General features: G+C 37.0%; 1 protein-coding gene across 2 annotated transcripts in view; it reads left to right on the top strand.

Moving 5' to 3' along the window:
- The first annotated feature begins 20,639 nt into the window (after positions 1-20,639).
- The window catches only part of tcf4 (transcription factor 4), a 162,976-nt gene continuing 161,017 nt past the window's right edge, over positions 20,640-22,598 (top strand). Inside the window, exons 1-4 of one of the 2 annotated variants that reach the window (XM_026196959.1) lie at positions 20,642-21,129; positions 21,256-21,370; positions 21,591-21,629; positions 22,316-22,388. In XM_026196959.1, coding sequence (XP_026052744.1) covers positions 21,278-21,370; positions 21,591-21,629; positions 22,316-22,388 — 205 coding nt within the window. In that variant the 5' untranslated portion in view covers positions 20,642-21,129; positions 21,256-21,277. Of the gene's footprint in view, positions 21,371-21,590; positions 21,630-22,315; positions 22,389-22,598 lie in introns of both variants that reach the window. The other variant, XM_026196960.1, reaches the window with a different exon arrangement.

The following is a 22,598-nucleotide window of genomic DNA, read 5'->3' as shown; positions in this document are numbered from 1 at the left end:
CAGAGCTGAGAGGCTTGCCACCCCTTCGGGTGTCTCAAAAATGGGTTTAAAAGCCGGTATTTCACAGTTCTGAAGAAGGATGGGGGGTTGCGTCCGATCATAGATCTTCGTGTTTTAAATCGAAAGTTAAAAATGGTCACAATCATGCATGTTGTAGCTCAAATCAGATCCGAGGACTGGTTTGTCACCATAGATCTCAAAGATGCATACTTCCACATCTCCATCCTTCCACAGATCAGGAAGGTTCGACATCTAGATGTCGTTCTTGCACACATGGGGGAGCTGGGTTTGAGACTGAACGGCAAGGAGAGTGTAATTTCTCCAGTTCAGAGAAACACCTGTCTAGGCGTAGTGTGTCATGTCAGTCATGTCTGTGTTCGGCCCCTTGTACAAGCTAGTGCACCAGATCCTTCTGTGGCCCCGGGGCAAACTCTTCTCACTCAGAGCAGTGTATATTCCTGGGAAATTAAATGTGGGAGCAAACATACTGTCGAGGAAGGGGCCGAGGCCCGGGCAATGGAAGCTTCACCCCGAGGTGTGAAGCAGATATGGAGAATTTTTGGCAAGGTTCAAATGGACCTCTTTGCGAAATTGGACCTCAAATGGACCTCTTTGCTTGACCCAGCTAACTGCCCATTTGGGTACAGTTCTGGAGTTTCTGCAAGCCAGGTTCACTGCAGGGTTGACCCACTCCACACTGAAGGTTTACGTGGCGGCAATTGCAGCCTACCATGTTCCTCTCGATGGTGAGTCTTTGGGAAGACACCCCCTAGTTACCCGTTTCCTCCGCAGTGTGCTGAGGCCTCCAGTACGGTCCCGTATTCCCTCCTGGGACTTGGTTGTGGTGTTAGAGGCTCTTTGTAAAGCTCCATTTGAGCCTATACAAGATATATCAGACAGACATCTGACCCTTAAACTAAATTTCTGTTGGCTATCATCTCTCTGAGGAGAGTTGGAGATCCTCAGGCCCTCTCAGTGGCCCCTGCTTATCTCGACTTTGCGCCCGGCATGGCCAAAGCGTTCATATACCCTTGAGCGGGTTATGTTCCTAAAGTTTGTCATGCTATAACCTATAGTGCTGCAGGCCTTCTACCCTCATCCCTTTCAGGAGCCCTATCAAGAGAAGCTAAATTCTATGTGTCCCGTTCGAGCGCTGGACATATATGTCCACAGAGCTGCCCTGTGGAGAAAATCGGTCCAATTGCTAGTGTGCTATGGTCCCCTCAAAAGGGGCTTTCTTGCATCTAAGCAGACTCTCAGTCGTTGGGTAGTCGAGGCTGTCAATGCCACCTATGAGTCCTCTGGTCTTCCCATTTAAAATCTGTTGATAGGCTCTCGAGAATTTCATTTAGCAGTTTTTGTGTCCGACGAATTGATCTTATTCCAATCTTGGAAGCTAGCATTTCAGGAGTCATCCATCCATCTGAAGTTATTAAATGTCCAATCTTTACAACTCCTGCAGCCTTTAAAAGATTCCTCATCGATGGTGATTTTAGGATCGCTGAGTCCACCATAGAATTGTATATTAGGGGTTCCTCCCTTGACCAGTGACCCCCCTCATCCGTGATGTCTCTTGTGATATTAAAAGTCCTCCAGGCTTTGAACACTGAGTGATAAAAGGAAGTTAATCCAGTCAAATCAACATGTTGAATGTCCAGAAGAAACAATTGTTTATCCAGCCCCATCCCTCCTGCTCTTTTAAGGAGGGCAGAAGCTACTCCAGACCAGCTTACATCCAATCCATAGAGAAATCGTTTTACTGTCTGTAGTCTGAAAGTCTTAATTCTGCTTTTTACATCCACTAGTCCTTGTCCACCTTCTTGTCTGGGCAGAAACAAAGTTGATGCTCTTATCCAGTGGTTACCGGACCAAAAAAAGTCTGTTAAGCGTTTTTGGATTTTTACAACCAAATCTTCAGGAGGTTCCAGAATGTTCATTTTGTGCCATAGCGTTGAGGCTACAAGGTTGTTGCAGACCAGGGCTCTTCCTCTATAGGATAACTGGGGTAGCAGCCAATGCCAGCAAGACAACCGAGCACACACCTTCTCCACCAGGCCCTCCCAATTCTGTCTCTTATAATCCTCCCTTCCTAAAAACACCCCCAAATATTTTAACCCAGATTTTCCCCATTTTAAATTACCTGGGAGAGCTGGAGTGTTATGGTCTAGACCACACCACATTGCATCACTTTTTGCCCAGTTTACTTTTGCAGATGAAGCTTTACCATAACTTAATAAAATCTCTTTTAAAACCTGAACATCGTTAACATTCCTTAAAACAACAGTAATGTCATCAGCATAAGCTGAAACTTTTACAAAATCATTAAAAATTGCACCTTGTACCTTCAAACCCATTAAACTCTCTCTTAGTTTACATAGAAGAGGTTCAATAGCTAAGCTGTAAAGCTGACCAGAAAGTGGGCATCCTTGTCTGATACCCCTCTGTACCTTAACAGGGACACTTAGGCCTCCTGCTATCTTTACCATACATGTAGCATTATTGTACAACAACTTTATCATTTTCCTAAATTCCTCTCCAAACCCAAAAGCTTCTAATACTTTAAAAAGATATTGATGATCAACACGATCAAACGCTTTCTCCTGATCTAGTGACAGTATTCCAACATCTATATTATTACACATTGCATAATCAATAACATCACGTACTAGATGCAAATTATCAGCAATACATCTGTCTTTTATACAGTAAGATTGATCTTTGTGTATAATTTTGAACAATATTTTGTTCAATCTGTTGGCAAGGCACTTTGATAAAAGTTTGTATTCAGTGCAGAGGATTGCCAAAGGTCTCCAGTTCTTTAACAGGGTAAGATCACCTTTTTTTGGAAGCAATGTTAATACAGCCCGTTGGCAGCTCTTTGGTAGAAAACCAGTACGATTACATTCCTTTAGCACCTCAAATAAATCAGATCCAAGTGTTGTCCAGAAATGCTTATAAAATTCACCAGGAAGTCCATCTATGCCTGGGGTACGACCCAATGAAAGACCCGTTACGGCATCACTTAATTCCGCAAAGGTTAATCCAGATTCCAGTGCTTGCTTATCTTCTTCATTTAAACAAGGAAGATCTTGTAGGAATCCATTTTGTATCGGAATGTCTATGTCCTCAGGTGAGTATAAATGTGAATAGAAATTCACTGCTAGTCTACGCATTTCCACAGGTTCAGATGTACATTGTCCATTGTCATTCTTCAGGTTATACATTTGGTTAACTTGCACACTCTTGCGTTCCAGATTGAAAAAAAAAGAGGTGGGACTGTCCATATCCTTTATTGATAGGAATCGGTTTCTCACAAGAGCTCCTTTAACCTTTTCATTTAATATAGAGCTCAATTTTAATTTCTTCTCAGACCACTCATTTACATTGGAAGAAAGATCTCCTATCATATTTTTTTCAATGGCAAGGATTTCTCTTTCAAGCCATTCCAGAGACCGTTTCAAACTAAAATTAGAGTGAGATGTATACTGCTGACAAAATTCCCTTATATGAACTTTTCCAACTTCCCACCAAAGAATAACACTATCAAATCTTATTTTCTCTTTTTTCCAGGTCTCCCAAAAATGTTTAAAAGATTCACAAAAACTCCGGTCTTGTAACAATTTGACATTAAAATGCCAGTAAACACTTCTGTTTTTCTTAGAATTCAAAGTACAGTCAATAGTGATTAATTTGTGATCAGTGAAGGATGCAGGGACAATAGCTGTATTAATAATTCTACTTTTCATACTATTAGATAAGTACAGTCTATCCAGTCGTGCTGCTGAAATCCTCCCATCACTAACCTTTACCCATGTATATTGTTTAACAGAGGGATTATTTTCTCTCCATATATCAGTAAGATTGGAGGTTTTAATAACATTTTCAAGTACTGTTGGTGACTGAAAATGGGGTTCTTCTCCATTTCTATCAAGCAAGGCATTAAGTGTGCAGTTCCAGTCTCCAGCTAAGATAGTAAAACCATTACCTTGCTGTTGTCCTAAAAACACTTTCAATTTGTTAAAAAAAATAATTCTCTCAGCTCCTATATTAGGTGCATATACACTCACAAACGTGAAGACAAGACCATTTAAATCAACCTTAACTGCTAAACATCTTCCTGGTTCAATTTCCTTTTTTCCCAAAACTTTGGCTTTTATAGAGGGAGAAAAGAGAATAGCAGTTCCTGCACTCAGGTTAGTCCCATGTGTGAGCACACATTCATTCCTCCACCACAATCGCCAGTCAACCTCATTGTTTACATCACTATGAGTTTCTTGTAAGAAAATTACATCTAATTTCTTTAACTTGATGAATTCTATCACTATATCAGCTTTACTCTTATCCCTCATCCCATTAACATTTAGGGATCCCACGCGTAAGGTTTCCATAAGAGGGAAAAAGATTAGAAAAAGAACAGTCAGAAAGATATGTGTATTAGCCATAGTAATTAGTTATATTTTCCTCTTTTTGGTTTCCCTTTCCCTGTCTTAGACTTTTTACGAATATCAGTTATATGTTTTTTTAACCTAAAACGTTTCTGTTGTGATAGCTCATCATTATTGCAACTTTTCCTTGCCCACATTACAGAAGAGATAAACTTATCCAGATCTGGGAAAAATTCACTCACTTCCGTGCTTCTACCTTTTGTCTCATCCAGGAAAGTATTAATTTGTGCCACAGTATACAATCCTTCTGTGTCTACTTTTGACATTTCTGACCCTTCAGACCAATGCCCATCATCTTTCACACTATCATCTGTGTACTGAGATAACCCATCCATATCATCCACCGAGCATTGCTCAGCTACTTGTATACCAGTCTGAGATACACACTCATTTTCTTTTGCTTCCTCAACATCATCATTTTCAGTTATAACAATCGCAGAACTGCATCCAGCCTGCTCACTACTCTCCACATCCACACCAGCATCGCTTTCACTCACCTCATTGTGCCCGTAGACCTCCCCTAACGGCCTTTTGTTCGGTTTCTTAGGTAGTTGTTTATCCTGTGCTACTGTCGTATTATCCTCAGTATCACTGGTATCATTGCGATGAGCTGATCCGTTTTCAGTCGCATTAACAGGCAGCTGCTGCTCAACATCCGCTGTTTTATTGGGACAGGAGAAGCGTTTGTGGCCTATATTTCCACAAGCAAAGCACTTTAGATTGTCAGTACTTGCATACAGCATATATGATCCATCTCCATGACTTACACGGAACGAGATCTCTAATGTGCGCTCCGATGAAGTCAGAAACATTAACACTTGTCTCCTAAATGACAAAACGTGTTTGAGATCAGTGTTTTTACATCCTAATGGAATGTTTCTGACCGGACTTGCGATTTTACCGTATCGGGTTAATTCTTTAACAATCGCCTCATTCGAGACAAAAGGCGGTACATTGGAAATAGTGACTTTAGTTGCCGGAGCCGTTAAAGGAGTAACGGGCACAAACATTTCCTTAATCCATAATCCATTCTCAGTCACCTGGTGAACTAACTGCTCTGTTTTTAAAAACACGATGACTGCTTTGTTCATCCGCGATGCTGAGAGAATATTGTCGAAGCCTATAATTTCTCCCACCACCACGAGAACATCCTCCACGCTCACGCCAAGTTCAGGTACACACCTGCAGCCATTACGCAACGACAGGTGTGAGACTCCCTGACTAACTTCAGAGGCCATACCGACACGCGACAAAAGCCGCGAGCGGCTTCAAATACTCAATAATCTTAAAACAATTATTATTAAGAACAAAGAGGAGGAGAAAAAAAAATAAATAAATAAGAAAACACTTTCAAAATGCTCAATTTACACGCTCGCTCTAACCAGCACGCTCAGACGCCCCACTACACTCGTACGTACGTACGCACAGAGAGAGAGAGAGAGAGAGAGAGAGAGAGAGAGACTAAGATTGAGAAAGAGAAAGAGAGAGAGTCAGACAGACAACATCTTTCGGGCCGGAGCAGGTTCTGGGATGTTTAACCACATTTTATTTTATTTTTTTATCCAATATTAAACATTTTAATAAAAAAAATAATAATAATTATACATACATATATATATATATATATATATATATATATATATATATATATATATATATATATATATATATATATATATATATATATATATATATTTCACTCTTATAAAGACATACATTTTTAGATTTTACCTTATGTGAAAGCCTCTAAAATGTTTCTTATAACAATAGTTTTATTTTATGAAATTAACTAAACTATATTTTGTATATATATATTATGTATTATGTTATGTTTTTTATTTTATTTCTGTTTCATTCATTTTACTATTTTATATTTTATCTTTATTGCACATTTTAGATTTATTTTATTTATTTATTTTTTGTTGTATTTTTTTTTTTTATAAAAGTGCTTCTGGGAGTTTCTTTTTTCTTTTAAAGTTTTTTATTTACTTATGAAATATTCTTTCATGATTATATGATTATATTCTACTTTTGAAGCCTTTTTAAACTCTTAAAGCTAACAATGGTGGATTTTTTTACTTTGAAGAAATATATTTTTGAAATGTAATATTTAAGATATTTATTCACAGATAATTAGATATTTTATTTATTACTATTAATATTTATTTTATTAAATTACATTTATTATTAATTTACTTTTATTTTATTTTATTTTATTTTATCCAGTAGTCTGAATGAAAACTTTTTTTTTCCGCCGGCAGCGTTCTGCTCCAAATCAAACACACTCCTGAATCTCTGGCAGCCTGTCGCGAGAGCCGTCGGTTCTGGAGCGATCGCGGTCCAAACCTCTGTTATTTACACACGGCAGATCGTTTGCACTCGTTTGTTAAGTCTGTCTTGCTCGATGCATCCGAGCACATGTCCAGGAATCCCCTTCCATTGTCTGCATTTTAACACCAGAGAACTGAAACATGCTCACGATGCTTTCAATTAACCTTTTGGATTATTAGTTCAAAACCAACATCCTCTTTTGATTAACGCTATTTTAGAGCAGTCCAGCGTGTGTATGTGTGTGTGTGTGTGTTTGAAGAGAGAAGCTAATGGTTTTAATAACGTTTACGAGAGCTTTGGTATTTCCCCTACAGCTGCATTCATTCTCCGCAAAGTGCCGAATGCTTTCTGGACGTGAAGAGAAAAAAGGGTCTTTAAACGAAACAGATGTGACTCTGCAGCAGGTTACAGTGTGTGTGGAGCCTCTGACGCTCCCAACACTTACTCAAACGCACAAGCAACACACACACTTCATGCAGAACAACATGCATGAGAAAGAGAGAATGTGAGTCCTGTTTGCACCTGTGTGATTGACGTGCAAACTTCTGCATTTGATCCTCCTGTGATTTACAGAGAGTTTTATTCCTGGGAATAGTGGAAGGGAACTGACTCACTGGGTTTGATGTCTGGAGCAGTGAATCATGGGAGGACTGCAGCAGCTGGGGGTCTCCTGGAAAGAGTCATCTTTAAAAACGCTTTGATCTGCCTTGATAAAAAGAATTATTTTACAAACTTTATTTACCAAACGCTTTTCATGCTCAAAGCTCAGAGCACCAGTAATGGATCTGAACACACTCATGTTTACTGATTGCACGTGACAAACAAACACAGAAAACACTTGCTAATTAAAATGATATTTAAAAAAATTAAAAGTGTCAGTTATTTGCAATTTGTTTTTACAATTTGATAAGAATTGTGTTAAAAACAAAGTATTTAGCAAACACTTTTCATGGTTAGAGCTCAAAGCACGATGAATATAAACAAAAAATCTGAAACATTGATGTTTATTGATTGCATATGACAAACGGACAAAGAAAACAAATGCTAACTGAAATATTTTTACAAATGAAATTTACCAGTGTTTACGATTTGAATAATTACTTTAAAAACTTTTTTAACAAACACTTGTCATGCTAAACACTTAAATCTAAAGGAATGCAAACAAAAACTAAAATGTTTATTGATTGCATATGAAAAACAAAGCATGCTAATTTATGTTTAACTTTGCACTTTTGAAAATGTATTTAAAGTATTGATATTTTATTTCCTGTTATTATTTTGTTTGATATATTTTTATTTCATGTCTGTTTCCTTTGTATTTTGTTTCTGATCTTATTTTAATACTTATTTTTATTGTTTGTTTAATTTTTATTTTGTTTGATAATTTCTGTTTATGCATTTAAGTGCATTTATTTCAGAATGTTTTCTTTTAATATTTTTTTTTATTTCCATTTATATTATTATCATCATTATTATTATTTCAGTTTATTAGGTTCATTTAAGTTTATTTAGGTGCATTTATTTCATAATATTTATATTTTCCATTTGTTTAATTTTATTTATTTATTATTTATTTTCAATATTTTCTTTTAATATTTATTTTTCTTTTATTTCCATTATTATTATTATTATTATTATTATTATTATTATTATTATTATTATTATTATTATTATTATTATTTCAGTTTGTTAGGTGCATTTACGTTTTAGTGCATTTATTTCATAATATTTTGAAGATGTTTTGACACTGTTCTTTGTTGCTATTTTTGTTTCATTTATTTTATTAAGTTATTTTTTATTACATTTTTATTTAATTTATTATTATTGTTATTTCAGGATATTAGATGCATTTAGGTGCATTTATTTCAGTCATTTGATTTAACTGATTTAAAAGTTATAGGCAATTTATGCTGAAATGTATTCAGCTCGTCTTCCCTGAATGAAGCCCAATGACTTTATAGTGTCAAATCATAATATGCATTTGTAATAACAGCCAGATTCTTGCATTTCTGAACTGCTGTGTTTTTCTGAAGGGCCCCACTGTCGCTCTGCGGCCCCTAAATATTTGGACATGCCATTTGATTTACTGTGGCTGTTTTCACAGTCAGAGTCCCTCTCTTTTTTTCCAGTGACCTTCAGCTTCAGTGTTGCTCTTGCTGTTTTCTCTCCTCGAAGCCAAACAATCAGCTCGACTCAGGAGCGTCTGAACGCAGAGGAGAGTGTAAGTCATTAGTGTCCCGCTGGGCTCAGAACTGACACCAAACATCCCCAAATACAGCAGATACTGACCTTAACTGAGTATCAGTCATCACTCTGTATCTCTAATAATGAAATGAGATGTAAATGATCCGCACATATAACACAGTGATTGAGAGATGAAGAAATCAAGGCTCCTCAGAAGATGTGAGATGTTCTGATCCGCTGAGGAACAGTGAAAGTAAAGCTTCTGGAAACAAACGCTCCTCTAAAGATCCCGAGGATCAGATCTGAGACTAAAACATGATTGATGGAGAATCAAGCGAAGCTGAGCTGCTTCAGTCCAGAAAGAGTTCATCTGGAGATATTACTGACCTTATTCTGACCTTTACTTGATCACAATCAGGAAAGATTTGACACAGGAAAGGCTTTAGGGTTAAACAAGAAACAAAATAAGTAAGAAGGAAATTAATCAAAGCATCACATCCAGAGTCTTTCTTCACAGTTAATTCATAATGCAGCGTTCAAGGTTTGTTATAGTAAAACAATCCCTAATAAATCTTCATTTATGCTTCGGTTTCACAGATCAGTAAAGTCTGCTGTCGCTCGGCTCGGTTTAGTTTGAGTCTTTGCTCCTGTTGAGTCACTAATCGATCAAACATCTGTAAGATTCACTCGGGAAACAATGAGGTACAGAAACTACACTCATGAAACTAGATGTGAGCACTGTTTGATCTGACAAAACACATGTTTCCAGATTAGTATTTATATTTCCTAGCCATTTTTATTCGATTTTAAAGTATTAGTGTATGTAAGTATGTGTGTATATATATATATATATATACTTCATTTTTTTTCTTATTTTTCATTACATTTTATTTAGGTTTTCGAAATGTTGTATTTAATATATATATATATATATATATATATATATATATATATATATATATATATATATATATATATATATAAAATACAACAACATAAAATACTTGTTTTATTTCAGTAAGTTGAAAAAACATTTCTCATTTTAATTAAGTTGCATTAAGAAAAAAATCTATTTTTTTCTTATTTTTATTAAATAAATAAATAAATATATATTTATATATATATATATATATATATATATATATATATATATATATATATATATATATATATATATATATATATATATATATATATATTTTAGTTAACTTCTGTATTTCCACCATTATTAACAAAAAAAATCATAATAAAATAACATAAAAAATATTTATTTTATTTTAGCAAGTTACCCAAGAAATATTTCTCATTTTAATTAAGTTGAACTTGATGTACTGAAATAACAAACACAGAAACAAACAAACAAAATATTGTTTAATATAACAGAATTTATATAGACCTATAAAGTAATAGATTGCATATAAAAAAATTAAACTTATTTTATTTCAGCTAGTCACCAAAGCAACATTTCTCATTTATGTTTAGTCAACATGATGTACTGAAATAACCAAATCTGAATTGATATTTCATGAACAACTATATATATATATATTCAAGTATTTCTATATATCTGTAAATCTGCCTGGGGTCCCTGCACCGGATCGTGAGGTCTCTGTTGGGATGTGTGACGGTGGCTGTGCTGTAGTGACTGTAGTCTGTCATTCTCTCACACCTGCATCAGCTCCGCCGCAGTAAAACACATTCCCGGTTTCATGTGCCATTTTTCCACAGATGTGACGGCTGTAAGAGGAAGTAATTGCATGTGTGTGTATGCTGCACATTCCTGCACCTGTGTGTGTGTGTGTGTGCTGCGGATGGAGATATAATTGGAAGCGCTGCTCTCTGCGTGGTCAGATCAGGGGTTTAGGGTTGAGCGCAGGGGGCTTCAGGGCAGAAATTGGTCCCAGCTGTCAAGTCCAAGCTTGAGGGACTGATGGACAAACACATGCATTCATCTGCAGCTTCAGTGTTCAGATCATCTCTCCTGTCCCACGCTCCGGTTAAATTCATATTTTATGGTAAACTTACATAAAGTTCATTATTTTTTTACTATAGCATTTTTTTTTTTTTTTTACTGTAAAACAGTGCTTTAAGTGGGCTGGTACCTCAGTACCTCCACTTCCAAATATAGCTCTTGAGCGTACTGCCACCTCTCTGTGCGCCCAGAACGTGCTTTTAGCGTACGTTCATTTGGACTTCTGTTTTAATAGAGGTTTTAATCCTTTGCCTTCACTTCTGCTTTTCAGAGCGCCCTTCACAATGCACGCTTCCTAATTCTTCCTAGTTCGGAGTATGGAGCGTGAATCATTTGAACCAGTTTGGGAGTTCGGAGCGGAATCGCGAATCATTTGAGTCAGTTCGGGAGTTGGGAGCAGCTTCGCGGATCATTTGAATCAGTTAGAGAAATCGGAGCGGGTTCGCGAATCATTTGAGTCAGTTCGGGAGTTTGGTGCTGCTTCGCGGATCATTTTAATCAATTCGAGAGTTCGGAGCGGGTTCGCGAATCATTTGAGTCATTTTAGGAGTTCGGAGCGGGATCGCGAATCATTTGAGTCAGTTCGGGAGTTCGGAGCGGCTTCGCGGATCATTTGAATCAATTTGAGAGTTCGTATAGGGTCGCGAATCATTTGAGTTCGGGAGTTCGTAGCGGGTTTGCGAATAATTTGAGTCAGTTCGGGAGTTCAAAGCGGATTCGCGAATCATTTGAGTCAGTTTGGGGAACGCGAATTATTTGAATCAGTTCGGGAGTTCGGAGCGTGATTCATTCGAGTCAGTTTGGGAGTTCGGAGCTGGTTCGCGAATCATTTGAGTCACTTTGGAAGTTAGAATGTAGTAATGCAGTAGCTCTTTCTAAGGGTATTTTTTCAAAATCCTTTTGCACATTTTATTTATGTTCAGTAGTTATTTCTAGCTCAAGTAAATCCACAAACTAATAAAAGGATTTATTATTAAGGTTGCCTATTAACTGCTGTATATAAAAGCCCTTTAATATAGTTTTTGTTACCTCAGGGGAAAAAAATATATAAAAAAATAATAATAAATAAAAAGATTTTTTGTGTGTGGCTATAATAGAGTACCGGCACCTCTTTTGGGCCACTTAAAGCACTGCTGTAAAAGAAATTAAAAAAAATTAGTGTAGCTTAACACAAAGAGAACTGACAGTCTTTTCAACAGAACACACTTTTGTTAGTAATTATTGATGGTAAACAGATGATTGGTAGAATGTCGTTTCCTCAGTGAGTGTGTGTGAGAGAGAAAGAGAGTGTGTGTGTGTGTGTGTGTGTGTGTGTGTGTTGTGAGGCTGGGCTGCTGGGAATGGCAGGTTGCTGTGTCCATGGTGACGTGAGATTATTGTCATTATTATGATTATTATGGGCTTTGGACATGCCAGAGCAGTTCAATGAGGCTGGCCGCACCTTCCCGCATACATTCACATTCATTTGGCTTCTCCAAATAAATATTTATCAGTCACAGCGAGCGAACGCTTCGTTAGGCTTGATAATTCCTGCCGCTTTGGGCAGAGATGGGCAGGAGGGGTCCTGGACGCAGGACGTCCTTCAGGGGTCAGTGGACCATAGCGCAGACGCCCCAAGAGAAACTCCAGAGGTCAGAGGTCAGAGAGACCTCAGTGAGATCATCACGTCTCCTCTGGAGTCTCAGAGACCACAGACTCTGCTCAGACTGGACGAGACAGGGTCATTAGAGTTACCCAAATCATCAAAAACTCTTGTTTCTTGAAATACGATAAAAATAAATAACTATATAAAAAAATAAAACAATAAAAAAATATTTTATTTTAACTGTTGCCAACTTGATATATTAAAATAAACTAAAACTGAAATAAAAATGTCAAAAAGTCATGTAAAAAAACGAAAATAATAAAAAATAAAAAATCAAACGGCAAAATTACAAAAACTTTAACTAAAATAAAAATATGAAATAAAAACTATTTAAAATGATAATACTGATGATAGTATTATCATTTTAAAATTGATGATACTAAAATAATACTGTTCTCAAAATTAAATAAAAAAAAAATCATAAAATAATCAGAAAAAAAAACATTTTTATTTTTGGAATAACGTGCAAAACAAAATCGACTTGTATTCTGGAAGAGAATGTACATTAAATTTTTCAGGGATAATGTGCACAAATAAAACATAAATAAAACATGTTGATGGAAGATTAAAAAGTGTATTATTTTTTACAATATGCACAGTTCTCAATAAGACTAAGAAAGCAAATGAAGAAAGTAAATGTGTTTCCGGCCTGAGCTCCTACATAAACTCAGTCATGTCTGTACTGTACAGTAAAGTCTTGTTTTGCTCTGCTGGTTTGAGAAGTGCGCAGAAGTTGGATAATGTGTAGGTGGCACTGAGGATCTTCACGGATTAACCAACATCCTGCAAATGTCTTCAGCGGCTTTAACCCCAGCACCTCATTTCTGATGCCCTCTCCTCTTTCTTCTGCCTCCAGAGTAAATAGACCTTCATCTGAAGCGCGGCGAATGGCTGCCAGACTCCTAACCACGGCACGGAGAGCAGTTTTTATCTGCTCCGCTCTTTTTATACACGGTGCGGTGGCACAGCCAGCTTTGAGGCCCTTCATTTCTGCGGGCAGAGGAGTGCGCCGCTCTCTGCCGCTCTTCCAAAAGGAAGATTATTTCAAAAAGAGGCCTATCTGCTGAGCCTGCACTTTTCCTGAATCAAACCCGCCTTTCAACAGCCGCCCCACGATGCTCCCGCTTTCAACATGCACTTTATGAGCAGCTTTAGGCCTGTGAGATGCAAATGTCCCCGAGAGGAGAACCTGTCAGACGCCCGATAATCGTGATTGACGTGTGACCCGCGTGCGGATTACAGCTGGCCAATCTATCGAACATGCACTGTATATTTGTGATGATGTTGCTGCCGATATATATATATATGTATACAAAAATCGAGCAACATGTAATGTATTTTTAATGCATTTTATTATTTGTCCTAAATGTGTTATTTATTAAACTGCATCTCTGCTTTAGAGCAAAAACTGGTTGGCGAGTTTTGATTCGTTTACAATAATCGGCTCAGAATTGATTCAGTGATTCATGTGCAAAATGTTGCTGTTTATATATGTGGATTTAGTTAAAAATTAAACATTATTTGTGTGTGTGTGTGTTCATTTAGTCGAAAGAGAATGGGAAACATGTCTTATTTTAGCTGTTTTTACCGTGATGTAGTTATTAAACATTTTCATTCTAATTGGCAACGATTGGCTCATCTGACAGAAAAAATTTATTAAAAAGTGTTGCAAGCAAAAATATTGATTGGAGACGAGGTTGAGCAACATTATGATTTAAAAAAAATCATTAAAGAGCAGGTCATTTTAAATATTAATATTGTGTCAAAGTTGCCTACAACAGGTTTAAATGCATCAGGAAAAAAAATAACAATAATTATCAGATTTAATATTAGAGTCATTTGTCAATAATTTCTAAACGATTCGTTCGAAGCAATTCTGAGTTTAAGGTCTTTAGACCCCTCCCTTCTATAAGCCTACTGTGCTCTGATTGGTCAGCTGGCCAAGTCTGTCGTGATTGGTTCAGAGAGGAGAACTTATGCAAATTAGCTAGCACCACCTTTATAAAAAATAATAATTTAGTGCTGTATTGCATATTTTCATGGAAAAAAAAATTATTTTAACAACTGATTCTTCACATCATGATCTTTCAGCATTGATGACCAAACAAACCTGCTTTCACATTGCAGAACACAGTGTCTTCTTGACATGATGTAAGTGTTTGTGGGCGGGGCAGAGTGTTTGTATTTCCTGGGGATTATGCAAATGTATTATCCAGTGATGTATTTCAGTAACAGACAGAACAATCGAAAATATGATGACTCGTTAAAGGGGTCATCACATGCCCATTTATTTTATTTATTAGGGGTATTTAGGGTCTTAATGAAAAGTCTATAACATGCTTTGGTTAAAATTTCTCAGCTCTGTTCTCAGCGACCTGTTTTGGTGCATTTCTCTTTAAATGCTAATGAGAGGGGATATTATTTATAGGGATTAAAAAAAAAACACTGGGACAATTTCGATCATTATGGGTTCAAACAAGTGAATTTAGCCTCCGATGACCCCTTTAAAGTCAAGTCAAGTCACCTTTATTTATATAGCGCCTTAAACAAAAAAAGATTGCGTCAAAGCAACTGAACAACATTCATTAGGAAAACTTTAATTAAGGCAGTTTAGAGTCGGCTCTATCTTTTGAAAGTCAATATCTTTATTTATCATGCATTTTTTGATAAACAACTTTGCAGACTGTTTACACTTGAGGATATATTTGTTGCAAACTGCAAAACAGATATTCTTCAAAAACCCATATGACCTGCTCTTTAAAACTAGGTTTAATTTTTCCACGTGTGTGGATTGATTATTATGCATTTTTAATATTATTTGTTATATTTCTATTATTTATTTAGAGCAAAAATACCAATATAGTTAATAAGTTAATGATTAATTTACACTAATCTGTTCAAACAGTCTAAATGATTCAATATGTTGCTTGAAATTTATTTTATTTTAATTTTTTTGCCATTTCAGAGCAAAAATATTGATGTTTTTCAAGGATTGTCGAAATAGAGTAACACTGGGTTTATCTAATTTATTTTAAAGTATTATTTTCTAAATGTTTTAGAGCAATAAATGGCATTGGAGTTGGTAAATGCTTAGTGTTTATTTAGTGGGAAAAAAAGTATTTTTACTGTGCAGAAAACTATATTTCAGAGCAGAAATAATGAGATGCATCTAAAAAAAGTTGATGATTATTAATATTAAAAACAGCATTTATTAGATTTTTGCAAGATTATAAATGGCACTTTTTATCTGTTTAAGGCATCTTTACTGACCCCAAAGTTTTGAACGACAGATTTATCTAAAAATAAACCTTAATGTCAAAACCTTGCAGAGATTAACAGGCCATTAGGATGTATTTATGAAGTCATTGTTGTATTACATGCATTATAATGCACGTGCTCAGTAAAATAGGCCAGTGTAGTGTTGATATGTCAGCTTACTCTATAGCTTATGAAATACTTTAGTAAGCAGCTTTCAACTCTGGCCTTGGAGTCTTAAATGAGGCATGGTTTCATTTCGCTCTACAAACCTTTTCATTTAGACAAACCTGTTTTTCTTTTGTTTTTTTTTTCAGGAGTGGATGTGCCCCGCACTTGAACTCGGACAGGATTTTTTTTTCCGATTGTGAAGCCCGTGGCACCTGTACCAACCGCAGGACCATCTGCTTGGCATTCAGCGTCCAATAACACATTTCTGGGATAAACTCCCTCACACACACACACACACACACACACACACACACTCAGGCAGAGGTTGGTGGGCCGACCGCTGGTGAAGAACGACAGAATCTGTTAGACACATTGTTTTAATTGCGATGTGAAGATGCCCCAGCTGGGCTCTGGGAGGAGCGGGACGGTTATCCGGGGAGGTCGGGATGGGAATTTTTAGGGGGGGATTCTGTCTGGAGGAATGCTCTGTAACCTGATCTGTAAATGAAGAGAATCAAAGAGTATTAAGAGGGTTTTGCTGGCCCTCGCTGCCCCTCGGCCGAGGCCACAGGTGTTTGGCAAATACTGTGTTTTGTGAAGGAAAGGCTGCAGGCTGTGTTTATGTCATCATTCCTGCCTTGCGACTCACTCTCTCCCCTGCAAACTGGAAAACCGGAGGAATTCGACCAAATGTACTTCTTGTTCCTTCAAACTCCCTTTTCTCACATTTTTCTTGCATTTTTTTTCTACTTGACTTTCGGGACACAATGTCCTCTTTTCAGAACAGCTCTCTCTCTCTCAGCCCCAATATATATGTATTTTATATTATTGCTTTATTTAGAGCAAAAATGCCAGTATAGTTTGATTACTTTACATGAATCTGTTCAAACAGTCAAATGATTCAATATGTTGCTTGAAATTTATTTTATTTTAATTTTTTTGCCATTTCAGAGCAAAAATATTGATGTTTTTCAAAGATTGTCAAAATAGAGTAACACTGGGTTTATCTAATATATTTTAAAGTATTATTTTCTAAATGTTTTAGAGCAATAAATGGCATTAGAGTTGGTAAATGCGTAGTGTTTATTTAGTGAAATACAAATACTTTTTGTAAATTATTTTGTTTTTTAATATTCAAATAATTTCTAAAAATAAACAAAGATATTAACCTGTTAACTGTCACTCACGTTTTTGAAGATAGACTTGAATGTGCATGATACAAACCTAAATTTTTATATTTCTCGACTGAAAACATTTTGTAACATGATTTTGATGTGCCATTTACATGGTAATGCAATGTCTGATTTTAAAATGGGTTTTGAAGGATGAATTTTGAGATTTTATGTTTTCAAGTGATATATAACATCTGATGATTTCTAAAATGCGATAGAGAAAAAGGCAACGAGGAAGTCTTTTTTTTAAACAAAGGACAAAACTCCTTTTGTAATGTAGATTTCTGAGGGTGCACTCTTGTCATAAATTGATCTATTACTTTTCCTACATAATTTGTAACAAAAAATATTGGTATAATATATATTTGGGAGTCTTAGACCTTTCCAACGATATATAGTTTGTCAAGATTAGATTAAATTTGATTGTAATGTAGTATAGTCAACATAGGCGTCAGACTGATCTCTGCTCTTCAAACACAGTAAAGATCTTCAATCCCACGTCAGAGATCTCAATATAAACTCAAGCATGGCTCTCCAGACTCTTCTGCTGAACGCATCGATAGCCCAAGCTCAGACTGAATGTGCTTCTCTGGCTTCTCTCCATCATGTGTTTCCAATCCTTTCCCATCTAATCACTAATATCCGTGTATGATACCCAAACACTTCCCTCAGTAATTCCACTGACCCAGATAGACCCGGCCGGCCTGACTCTAACGAGGAAGAGATCCATTTGATCCTTGATTAAATCTGCGGCCGCGGATCAGCGCTGGCTGTCTGAGCTTTAACCCCTCGAACACAAGAGACCTTCACGCTACACATCAACATCGCATGTAGATCTGCTCCTGAACAAGTGCAGATAATAAAGGACATCTCAAATCTGCTTTGCCGTGTCTCCAGACATCGAGAGTCGCGGGCTTAAAGGCTTAGTGTGCATCCTCATTGTGTCCGAATTAAGATGTTTTAGCATTGTGTGCTTCAGAAAGAGACTTATGCATTAATCTTCATCTCCTCAGGAGGAACTTGCTTTATTGGTTTTGCTTAAAGGGATAGTTCAAGGAAAACCAGTGTTCATTCACCATCATGGCTTACAAAAAAATTGGTATAGCTGTAAAGAAGCAGTTCTGAACTCATAATGTTTTATTTGAGGAACAGACTCAGATTTAAAGAGACAGTTCACCCAGAATGACATTTGCTAAAAATGTGAGGATGAGGATGAATTAGTTTCTTCATCAGGTTTGGAGAAATGCAGACATTGCATCATGAAGACGTTTTACTTTTGGCCAAAATATGACTCCATAATGCATCACAAGGCTTCCTCCAAAATACATGTCAGTAACAGACGAGATGGGAAAGCATTGCTATCCTCACTCTTCATGATTACATGCTAATAACGATTTGGATTCATCATGCAACAGATTTAAACACACTTGGTCTGGTTTGTGTCTGAGTGCACAGAGCTGACAGAAATCGATTGTTGTTCGTGCACCCCTGAGCTGATTTACATCCAGAGTTCTCCTAACTCCAGACCGAAGCCAGATCGGCTCTGTTTGCAGGTATTGATTATCGTGGTATTTTTGCATGATCGGGGAGGAATCGTTGTGAAGTTTCCCAATCGGTTTCCACACGGCTCTTTGTTTCCACAGCTGCAGCCCGTTGCTTTGGATCACATCTGCTCTTCCCTGTGGCTCTGCTCATGCTTCATACTCTACTCTTCTTATGGTTATTAATGCTACAGGATAAGAGAGAGAGAGAGAGAGAGAGAGAGAGAGAGATTTATTTTATATATTTGTTATATCTTATTAATCAAAAATAGATAGCTTTTTAATGCATTTTAATAATGCACTTTACCTGAAAATAGCCAATTTAGTGATCTGCCACTAAAACACTTTCACACTGCAATATATTATACATCAGCCCTGTTTTCTATTATTAGCTTTTCAATCACTATTTTTGAGTGTTTTTCCCTTGCACTCCTGCTATAAAGTTTACCGTTTATTATAAATAGTTTATTATACTGTTATACAGTTTTTCAAATTCAGGTCACATGATGTTCAGATCATGCTGCACAAAAATGACCAGATGATTTTGCGTTTCGATATTATTCATCAGAGATGCAACAAAGACATCTAGCTGTGGATATGAACGGTCACTTTTGCATATTTTGTCACTTTAGAACTTAAAAGTTTCATTTTTAGCTACAGTGCAACTTCAGAATCTGCAAAACCACCAGGAGGCGCTGCATTCAAACAGGAAGTGATGCTGTTTGAGTCACAGATCAGTTTCCTGGGCCACCTGAACAGCATCAGGAGTTTAAAACACACTAGTCCGTGTTCTGAACACACTGATGAGTGTGTGTGAGTGTGTGTGATCTGTGGGTTTCGGTGCAGGTGTGTCAAATAATGGACTCCGGTGACACATCAGACCTCTTTAAGAGACTCTTCTGCAGGGTTTCATAAGGCCTGTGTGTGTCTTCCACCAATGCAACCATATTAAACCCTTGTTGTGAAAGCACAACGATGCATTTAACGCACAGAGGACGAGATGAAGAAATGAACCGATCCGTTGACCCAGATGCATCAATCCTGTGTGAGCTACAGATTCTGATCTCCCATTTATCCTTTGTGTTTCAGTCAACCTGTGTCCATCATAAACTGCATAAGTTTTATCTGCAATGTGACTTTGCACATTCATTGGGGGGAAACCCCTCCATTCGTCTCCACTCAAACAAAACAATCTGTTGCAGCACTACAGGTGTTTGGGAAAGTGCTGCAGTGCTTTGTGTTTGCATGAAGAGTTCGAGGAGGAAAGATCAGCCGAGGCCTCCTCGTTCCCTAACAGCTGAAATCATCTTAGAAGACCATTTTTACTTGCAAATTACTAGTTATGTGCATATGCATGAGCACTGAAGCTTAACATCTAGCCTAAGGGTCAAATTAATTAAATTACATTATTTTTTTTTATGATTTTTGTTTTTATTTTTCACAATTTTTATTTTAAAGCTCAAATATGATTAAAAACGTTTTTATCCCCCTGTTCAATTAGATTTTACTCTTTACCCTTCTTTTTCTTTTTTTCACGCTTTATTGAATGATTTATTTTCTATTTATATATATTTTATATGTAAACATCCAGAAAGGTCAAAAGTGTTATTTCTCTATTCATCTCTTTTTATTTTTCCCCTTGATTTATTTATTTATTTAATTCTTTATTTCTTTATCATTCAAACTTCACAAAAGGTGATTAAAAACGTTTTTCTCTCTCATATATATATATATATATATATATATATATATATATATATATATATATGAGTATTTTTTTACATTTCGAAAGATTATAAAAGTAATTAAAAATCTTTTTTGTCATTCCATTTTCTTTTCCCCTCTATTTATTTTTCCCTTAATTTTATGTGAAGATCAAAAGTGACTCGAAACGTTTTTCTCCTTGCAGAAAAAAACCCTGAAGTGACCAAAAGCTGACTCTACGCGTATTTCAGCTGTCACTCGTTCTCCACGTTGCGCGCACAAATATGAAACATTTCCTAAAACTCTCGTCTCTCGAACCAAGCGTCTACTGTAAGCGCGAGGCAGTCAAAGTTGTGTTTTTCCTCGCGCGCCGTGTCTGCTCGGAGCGCTCGTGCAGTAGGTGTCTGTAAGCGCGCACTGATCCGGAGGAACGCTACTTCACCGTTCTGTCAATAAAACACTCCAGGAGCCGAGAGAAACGCATCGCAGGCTGATCTGCGTGTTTATTTAATCCACGTTCTCCCTCCGTTAGCGAGCGCGTGTCTCGAGCGGGATTGTTGAAGCAAGAGGGACACTTGGAGAGACTTTGTTCGCGTTTGCGCCACTGGACACCTGCGCGTCCGCTTCACCTCGTGCCAAAATGTTGCACTGAACAACAGTATCTTTTTCACGCGGAGTGGATTTTTTTTGGGACCCGATCGTTCCGTGGGTCCGTGTGTGTGTGTGTGTGTGTGTGCGTGCGCGCGCGCGTGTGTGTATGTGTGTGTTTCTGAAGATCAGACACGCTCCTCCTGATCGGGTGTTTTCTCATTGCGATCTGTTTCCATGTTTTTAGGTTTATGTGATATTTCTAAAAAATGCATCACCATCATCATCATCACCATCATCATCAGAGAATGGCCGCGTTAGGGACGGATAAAGAGCTGAGCGATCTGCTGGATTTCAGCGCGGTAAGTCACTTCGCGTTTCTGCAACGCCGGAGGTCAATGATCACACTTTGTTTCGTTTTGTCACATTTCATTGTGTTTCTGTGCGCGCAAATGATTCAGTACAAGTCTTGTAAGATGACTTTTGCGCCGCGTAAATTGCATTTGAAATCTAAGAAAGTTGCAAAAGCTTGTGTGGATTTGATAGATGTGATGTTGCATTAGTAATTCTGTTGTCTTATAGATGCGAAACAGCGATTTGAAAATGTTCCCCACACCAATGGTAGTATATCCCACTTTATTCAGTCTTTTCTTGTGCTTTTTTTCCCTTTTCTTTACTAGATTCATATATATGTTGTGTTGAACCGTAAAATGATTCTAATGGAATTTCTCGTCATTATAATTTGGAGTCACTCCTAATGCAATTCTGTTGACGAATTCTAGATTGATCCCATTAGGATTTCTTCCAAATTCTGATAGGAATTCCATCAGAATGATTTTTGACAGGGAACGTAAGATTAGAGTAGATTCTAGTGGTTCATCTGGTTCAGTAAAAAAAAAAAAAAAAAAAAAAAAGGCAAAGCAAAATGTGCATCCTGTGAGAAATGCTTTTGGGAAGTTTTCACTCAGGAAATGTGTTTTTATGAAGCCACAGATCCAAAAATATTCCAGCTGTCTGTGTGCAGCGACTCTATTCAGACAGACAGAGGCTGAAGTGACAGTCAGGCGAGCTTCTGCTCTCAGGACACTTGATTATATGCAGTTAGGCTAGGTTTTGACATTGCAGTCGGATCAAATTTGAGTTTAACGTAGGTTAATAACATGAAATTGCATGCATTTATGATCTAAAGCAATGCATTATGCTGTGATTAGCATGTTTGAAATGCTTTTAACCTGTGTGTGTTTTATGTTCTTTGATTCAAGGTGGGTTGTGAAAGTTTTTAATGTTTTGTCATGATTGTTTTGTAGATGTTTTCCCCTCCTGTCAGCAGCGGGAAGAATGGACCGACGTCTCTGGGAAGCGGACATTTCTCTGGCTCAAGTATGTCGAATGCAACCCAACCTTGTGTTTTTGCCAGGGGTCGTTTTGTGTAACGGCCCGCTGAGTAATTATAAGCTTGGTTTTAAATATGCAATGCATGTGTGTGTGTGAGGAGAAAACGACCTGCAAACTTCAGGTGCGTGTGTGTGTGTGTGTAACATGCACAGTCTGTGAGAATTTTGCGTTGTGATGTGAGTTTGATTGTTGTGG

Source organism: Carassius auratus, chromosome 21 (genome assembly GCF_003368295.1).
Source record: "Carassius auratus strain Wakin chromosome 21, ASM336829v1, whole genome shotgun sequence".
NCBI classification, from domain to species: domain Eukaryota; kingdom Metazoa; phylum Chordata; class Actinopteri; order Cypriniformes; family Cyprinidae; genus Carassius; species Carassius auratus.
The sequence above is the reverse complement of the archived record's forward strand: the minus strand, read 5'-3'. Positions and strand labels throughout refer to the sequence as shown.